This window comes from Lepus europaeus, chromosome 14, assembly GCF_033115175.1.
Source record: "Lepus europaeus isolate LE1 chromosome 14, mLepTim1.pri, whole genome shotgun sequence".
NCBI lineage: Eukaryota > Metazoa > Chordata > Mammalia > Lagomorpha > Leporidae > Lepus > Lepus europaeus.
This window is the reverse complement of record NC_084840.1, coordinates 98842739-98851240: the sequence shown is the minus strand read 5'-3', so window position 1 is coordinate 98851240 and position 8502 is coordinate 98842739. Positions and strand designations below refer to the sequence as shown.

The window sequence follows — 8502 nt, the reverse complement described above, 5'->3', positions numbered from 1 at the left end:
ATGAGGTAATGTTTCTGGGGCAGGCACTGTGGTGCAGCAGTTAGCCACGATCCCATAGCAAGAGTGCCCGGATGGAGCTCCGGTGCCGTCTCTAACCCAGCTTCCTGCTGATGCACGTGGCTGGAGGCAGCAGATAATATCCAGGTGCTGGGGTCCCTGCTACCCAAATGGCACACCCGGATGGTTCTTGGCTTTGGCAATGGCCTTGCGCTCTGGCTGTTGCCAGCATTTGGGGAGTGAACCAGCCAATGAAATCTCTCTCTCTGTTGCTCTGCCTTTCAAATAAATAGACTTTTTCTAAAAAAAAATTTTTTTTTTCCAATATTTATTTTTTTGAAAGGCAAAGTTGCAGAGAAGGAAGGAAAGAAAGAACTCTTTCACCCACTTGTTCACTCCCCAAAGGGCCGCCACGGCTGGGGCTGGGGCAGGCCGAAGCCAGGAGTTTCTTCTGGGCCTCCCACCTGCGTGCATGGGCCCAAGCACTTGAGCCATCCTCCACTGCTTTCCCAGGAGCACTAGCAAAGAGCTGGATTGGAAGCCAAACAGCTGGGACTTGAACCGGTGCCTATAAGGGATCAGAGTCACAGGCAGTGGCTTCATCTGCTGCACCACAACACTGGCTCCAGTGAGTTTTATTTGACGTCAAAGTATCTCCATGTGGAGTGTGTCCATGTGTAGAATATGTGATTATCAATCTTTATTTTGAAATTAAGTTTCAATCCCATAATTATTCAAATGTTAGTGCATTTAAAGTCAGCATGAAAATGTGTTAAACAATATCTCCACCAACACAGGAATTTCTGCAAACTTTCTGATGTACTGTAATTGTCACATAACGTCAAATTCCACCGTATTTCCATCTCAAGGACAAAGGTCGGAGAACAAAGTGCATGTGGGAAACAGGCCTCATTTTATTGTGTTTATTTAAAAAGCTCATAGAGATATGGAGTTCGTGTCTAGGGCAGAATAAACTGAATGAAGCTAAACGGTAGCACAGATTCTGAAAAACAGTGATACAGAGTAATAGACAAGATTGTCATTTTTCTCACAGAACTTAGACTTGTAAAAATGTGGAATTCTTACCTCAAAAATGCTTTGGTCAAAAGACAATTGGATCATTACAAAGAATCTCAGGTAAGTGTCATGTGAGAGGCCAGTGAGGCCGAAACCTTCCGCGTCGTCCTCACCCCAGCCTCTCTGACATCTGTATGCTCCAGGAAGCATAAGCTTCACAGATGGATACTTATAAATAAACCAGTCCAACTGAAATGAAAATTTCCCTAATATCATCTTAAATACAATGAGCTTTGCAGTGCCACGGTGATGTCACAGTGTTCGTCTGCAAAGCCCGAGACAGTCTACCGTCTGCATTTTACTCCTCCACGCTCTCTCGGTGTCGGTCTGACATGAAATAGCACCATCAGAAATACTGTTCCTCAACGAACTATAAACTGACACAATATATCAACACAGAGCCAAAACATCCAATTCAAGTATTTTAGGTTTTTTATTTAATAAATAACTTCAGTAAATAGCACTGTAAAAAGTGAACTGTTAAAATTAAAAGGCACTTAACACAAGAAGGTGACAGGCAACTCGAGCAGTGAGAAGTAAATACAGTGGTCGCCGTGGCGCTAACTGAAGTAACGCTTGCATGAGGGAGGACTGCTGCACAAGCTACAGGACCAACAGCAGATCACAGCTCCTGCTTCAAAGGAAAAGTCTTATCCCCAAGTGGAAACATACATTGCAAGATTAGAAGAGGTGATAAAAAGCACCAGGCACTAAACACAATAAAAATAACAAAATAAATTCAATGCAAAAGGTCCCCATTCAGCAAATGCTACGTACATTACGGCCTTTGTGTAGAGTGCTAAATCAAGGACACGTGAGCAGAAAATGCCGTAGCATTTTTATCCAAGGCTTGCATTTCTAAAGAGAAGGCATAAAGTTACCACGACTAAGTAACTCGTAAATGGCACACAGGTTTTTAAAGCTATTTGTTTTTCCTTCCTAACTCTGAATCTTTCCCATGGCCTTTGCAAATCAACCATCTCAAAGCCGCTCTATCCCACGTATCTTTCAGATATGTCATCAGTCACGGCTAACAGGCAGGTGGCAAAATAACAGATTTGTAACAAACAACCCTAAACTAGCTAGTGGAACGTTTACTTTGGAATCTGTGTAACTGGAAGCTGACATACCTGGAAAGCCAAGACTCCATTTTAACACACAATGAACAGAAATTCTCACCATGCTCATTACCCCAACTCTCGCCCTTTCAATCACCCGAGAAGCATCGCCAACCCAGTGAGAGCTTGATTTCAACAGTCCAGGAAGAAAGGGTCAGAAGGCACAATGTGACCTTGGCCGACAAGGCGAACAACCCTGTCTCAAGTCTCTGTCAGTCCCTGGCATGGATTATAACATTATTTTCAAAATAATAAAAATCCTTAAAAATTATACACACTATACATTTTCAAAGCCTGCACCGCGTGAGACCTGGAGCTCCTTGGCTGTGACTGTGACGACAGCCCCGTCAGTGCTGAGTCGGCAGGGCGCTCATTTTCCCTCATACTTGGGGTTGACCACAGTTGTCACAGCACTCTTATAAATAGGATTTTCACCCTAAAAAAAAGAATTACAATGTTATAAAATCACATAGTATTATTTTGCAAGTCAAGACAGTGTTAGTCATTTTAAGAAGTCGTTTCTGTCTTATCCACCCAGCTAGCACAGAGAATGAAATGGAAGCTGTGTGCTGCCTGCTCCCTGGTTCTGTCTGAGTCCTTCCTGCAGAGGCTGCCTGGGCCACACGCTCCCTCCACGGCAACCGGGACCCCTCCTCTCTACGGAAGCATCGGTTCTGCCCAACTCTGAACCCCTTGCTGGATACAAAGGTGCCTGATCCAAGAGGGATTCTTAGCTTCCCATGCGGTAAGGGAGCCACGCGTCCCAAGGCCAGGAGCTATGCTCAGGACACAGTTGCTATCCCTCAGCATCACAGGAGCTATGCTTACTGCAATGCTGGACTTTGGGAAGGAGAACTAAAATCAAGCCTCAAGCCAACCACACAAGTGACTCCAGGCCATAAACTGAAGACCTCTTTTGGGCCAGCGCTATGGCGTAACAAAGCTGCTGCCTGCATTCTGCCATCCCATATGGGTGCCAGTTCAAGTCTCGGCTGCTCCACTTCCAATCAGCTCTCTGCTACGGCCTGGGAAAGCAGTGGAAGATGGCCCAAGTCCTTGGGCCCCTGCACCCACGTGGGAGACCCGGAAGAAGTTCTTGGCTTCAGATCAGCGCAGCTCCAGCCATTGCAGCCAGTGAGGGAGTGGACCAGTGGATGGAAGACCTCTCTCTCTGCCTCTCCTTGTTTGTGTAAAAAAGACATTTTCAAAATCCAAAACACTGCCAGCAATGCTCTAAGCAAAAAACTACCTACCACGATCCTGTTCTCAAAGAGCATACAGTTTGGTGGATGAAAAGACAGGAAAAGAAGCACTCTGATACAGAAAAAAAATAGAATTATACACAACACAGCAAGAATGTAAGAAAAAAGTGATTGACATTAGTGATAATGTCATAGTAAACAGAGATCAAGTCAAGGTGTAGGAAAAAGAATGGCATATTCACAAGAAATTTTTATATTTTAGAAGTTTTTAGTTGTGGAGAGGCGACCAGGCAGGCAGTGCATGATCATTGAGAGTGCCGGGGTGCAGGACGTAGTGCAGATGGGAAAACACGACACAGAGACTGGTGCCTGCAAGACACCAAATGGACCACAGTGAACAACTGGACCAGCTGTTCCACAAACAGGGCTCAGGATCCCTCCCGGCAGACAGTAAAACTCAACAGAGCATCAAACCCTGAGCTCCATCACAAGCAGAGCCAGACTCACAGAACTGGGAAACTGGACCCCAGCACTCACGTTCTTACAAGGTCCTGGAGCACACGAGACTCCTACGACCTGCACACGGGCCACTACTGCGCATCTTGCAGTTACAATGGGATAGGAATTTCCTCTAACACGTTAGACAAAACTATTTCATCTTTAAGAATTGTAAGGGAAGAACAACAACAACAACAAAACTACCATTGACTGATGAGTCCAAAATAATTTATATTAAACTTTGTAGAGTGAAGAAAAACTTACCTTTGGAAAACTGTTTACTTTGAAATAATAAAAATGTTTATGTATATGACAAAGTCCATCCAAACAAAAGTTTTTAACATGCGAGGTTAGAGGTAAAAATAAGCTCACTCTTGCATTAGGCATCCCCAGAGATGAACTCAAGTATCAGATTAGTCCCCAGCGTCCAGTGCAGTCCCGTGGCAGCAACAAGAAACAATGCTCCCAGGTCCCCGCGCCCACATCCGTTCCTGCTATCATCAATATCACCACGGCCGCCCCCAATCCCAGATACGTTCCTCTAGCAATTACCTGACCACCACACCCTGGTCCTAAGTAAGAAAAGCGTTCACAATCCATGATTGTTGTCATTTCTCGATTAGTGGCTCGTCCCTTACTTTCTACTTAATTTTTCTTAGAGAACATCTCGGGAAAATCTGCAGGCAGGGCTAATAATTTGCATGGGCTTCACAAGAGCATTTATGCAAAAGAAATTTTTACCAAACTTTGGCCTCTTGAGTTATATAAAGTGCTTATTTTGGTTGAAGTAACCTTTAGGTAAAAATTCATTTAATAGTATAGATATCAGGATTCAGTAATAACTACAGATAGCTTCCTTCAAAGTACCACCAAATATACAGCAAGGGTGAAAGTTTCAGCCCTGCGTAGGATAAACAACGTTTTTCTCATGTGAGAAATAGCCTCGTGGGACAGGAACTTCGCGGGCTAGTCGACGTTCCTCTAAAAATCATCTCTGGGGGCTGGCACTGTGGCATAATGGGTTAAGTCACCACCTGTAACATCAGCCATCCCATATGGCCATCTGTGTCCCGGCTGCTCCACTTCTGATCCACCTCCTGCTAACACACCTGGGAAAGCTGCTGCAGCCATCTGGGGGGTAAACCAGTGGATGGAAGACCTCTCTCTAACTCTGCCTTTCAAATAAATCTCTTGAAAATAATAACTTTTTGTAAAGTCTTAGGTAACAAAAAATACATCAAGTCTCATACTAAAACATAAATGCTGACAGCTAGGGGCTGGTGCGGTGGTGTAGCGAGTAAAGCCAAGTCCCATTTGGGCACGGGTTCAAGTCCGGCTGTTCACTTCCGATCCCGCTCCCTGCTATGGCCTGGGAAAGCAGCAGCAGATGGTCCTTGGGCCCCTGAACCCATAAAGGAGACCCAGAGGAGGCTCCTGGCTCCTGGCTTCAAACTCGCCTAGCTCTGGACATTGCAGCCACTTGAGGAGCAGATGGAAGATCGATCGATCTCTCTGCCTCTCCCTAACTTTGCCTTTCGAATAAAGAGATCTTCTTTTAAAAAAAAAAAAAAAAGGGGGTTGGGGGGGGACAACTTGCTCATTAATGAATTTCACTGTTCTGTCATCAAATTTAATTTAAAAAGTCTTAAAACCTGCTTAGAAATCGGAAATCTAACAAGTAATGACTTCTAATACTATAGCTACTTCCTCTATCACTTAAGACAAAACCCTGTACTTGAAGCTCTTTGGGCACTGGGGCAATGTTGAATTCTTTGTAATGAACTGACTTCCCGGTGACAGTGCTGCCCCTGGGGGTACTGTTACTCTCCCTAAGTGTCTACAGAGGGATCTGCCCTTTCCTAAACAGGAGAAAGGGTCTCCTGAAGGTAGACGGCTGCCACCAGCACCATGGAATGGGCCGCAGCGCTCCACACACACAGTCATGTTACCTGACCCATGTGGAACAGGAACATGAACGTGTGTTAACTGGAAGCACACCAGGACCTACGCTCCCTGCACAAGGACGCAGGCGTGAGAACAGAAGAACCCTCCTCGCCCCTTACCTCCCATCAGCTGTGACAACAAGGAGGAGTTCTGGTCACCAGGAGCGAGCTGGGTTCTAAACACCACTGACATGTTTATTGAGCCAGGAGTCTTAGGAGCTCACGCGACTATATTAAAATGTGCCTGGAAGCATGCCATACAAATTCAGACTGGTATCACACACTCGTATGTATCTACATGCTCTTCTGGCTTTTAAAGGAATTTCATGCTACGATCAAGAATTAAAGAATTTCAAAATCTGTCTAGAACCACTAACAGCAGCATCATAGTTGTGTACCATATAAACATCACAGCAGTCATGCTTTTCGACTCTGCAATTTGGATTTCCCAGGCCCAACGCTCACTGTTTAACCTTAAAGTTTACACACAGTAATGTGTCATACAAGGATAATATTCCACCTCTGGCACAGGGCTGCTATGAGGATTGTATCTGACACACTGACTTCATATACTGTAGATCATTTACCAAAATCAGCTACCCCCCTTGGGAGGTGCAGACTCCAGGCCGTCCCCTTACCAGGTAGAGAGCAGGGCTTTGACCTCAGGCCTGTGTGATGGCAACTACAGCGCAGCTGTTGCTCTCACACGGTGGAACTTACCTGAAAGCCCTTCTAAAAAAGAGTAAGTTAACACACAAAAAGAAAAGCCACAATGTAGCCATATAAATAAAGCTGGACTTAAAACAAAAAACAGCAACAGTGATAAAGGCCACCCAGTGCAGCAGAAAGGGCAAAAGCTCCCATGCAGGCAGAAAGGGCAAGGAGGAGATACCAACGGCAACTCAGGGGCCAGCTTTACGTCCATAGTTTGGATTCTTGAAATTATTAATAGGGCTCTTGTAAATCGGATTTTCTTGCTAAAGTAAAAGAAACAGTTTCTAATGATTTCATCAGAAAGAAACATGGACATTCATGGAGTTTAAATACTACAGAGAAATTTCACCATTTCTATGCCTCTGAAATTGATAATTTCTTAAACATCCAAGCAAACTGTAGTGATGCCAATGACTAAAATTCACTTACATTTAAATATACTGCCACAGCCTTCTCACATCCAAAGAGGAAGACACAGGGAGCAGCGTGTGACCACCCCAGCCTCTGACTCCCTGTCTGCAGTGAGCACCAGCATAAACCTTCACACTCAGAGCGACTTTATAAAGCCAGTTTGCTAAGACAGCACTTTTGCACAGGGTAAAATGTACCTTTTTGAGACCCAAAAGTTTGAAAATGATTCCACACACCCACAAGCAAGCTCGCTCCCAAGAAGACCCCTTGTGCCCTCCGTGGCCGAGCCTTTCCCCAACCTACCCTTAGCAACCACTGGTCTGCCTCCTGCCCCTACACTTTTGTCTCTTTCGAAACATCACGGAAACAGGGTCACACTCTGTCACTGTTGAGTCTGACAGGAAAAAGCACTCTGCACTGAATAGCTCACTACACGCTGACACTGTCTAGGGTTCCCTATCAGACGAAATAGTCAGCAGATTTAAGATCAAAACTATTAAAGAATGAAAACCACTGGCCACAGTAATGAGAAAACCCGTTCTTACAAGGTTTTGATTTACAGGGACATATTTAGGATGCTTTCTGTCTTTCACTAAATGCAAATTATTTGAATAAGAAACTTTTGGGAAACAGAGGATTCCACAGGCAGTCTCCGAGCTAGGGAGCGATCTCTGCAGTGTTCTGTCTAGTGCATAAGCACCCTTGTTGTTTAGATGTTTTGCAACTTACCGTGTCCCATTTGGCATTCATTTTCTCCTTTTCAAATTTGGCAAATTCCCTTCTGTCATGAATGATCATCAAGAGCTTCCAAATCAGCAGCAACGCGAGGCCAATTAGAACAATGCCAGCCACCACCCCAGCGACGATCGGAATGATGTCAGGACCAGTGGGGCACTCTGCAAAGTATCAAAGGGGAGTGAGCACAGCCCATCCACACCCAGGCAGCACTTCTGCATCTGGTCACCATCACCCAGGCACCACAAAGGACCTATCCCAAAGCCACTAAGTGAGGTTACAAGGTGGCAGCATAGATGATCAAGAAACAAAAGTCCTATATAAAAATGTATTTCTACATATTTAAAACTGCAATTTTTAAAAAGTATTTATAGTATCCTCAAAATCATGAAGATCTTGTGTTAATCTCATATGTAAGATCTGCACATTTAAGATTACTAAACAGTAATAAAAGCAATCAAAGAATACCCAAATAAACAGATATTCCATGTTCAAGAACTAGAAGACTAGGACTGGCATTGTGGCACAGTGGGGTAAGCCATGGACTGCAGTGCTGGCATCCCATATGGGTGCCAGTTTGAGTCCTGACTGTTCCACTTCCGATCCAGCTCCCTGCTAATACACCTGGGAAAGCAGCAGAAGATGCCCCAAGTCCTTGGGCCCGTCACCCACATGGAGACCTGGAAGAAGTTCCTGGCTCCTGGCTTCAGCCTGGCCCAGCCCTGGCCATTAAGGCCATTTGGGGAATGAACCAGCAGATGGAAGATCTTTCTGTGCATCTATCTCTCCATCTCTCTCTCTGTAATT

At 44.8% G+C, this 8502-nt stretch overlaps 1 protein-coding gene across 1 annotated transcript in view; it reads right to left on the bottom strand.

Moving 5' to 3' along the window:
• Positions 1-1483: 1483 nt before the first annotated feature.
• Positions 1484-8502, bottom strand: part of ITGB1 (integrin subunit beta 1) — a 52111-nt gene continuing 45092 nt past the window's right edge. Inside the window, exons 15-16 of the mRNA XM_062211219.1 lie at positions 7690-7856; positions 1484-2628 (exon numbers count right to left, since the gene is read on the bottom strand). Coding sequence (XP_062067203.1) covers positions 2563-2628; positions 7690-7856 — 233 coding nt within the window. The 3' untranslated portion in view covers positions 1484-2562. The remainder of the gene's footprint in view (positions 2629-7689; positions 7857-8502) is intronic.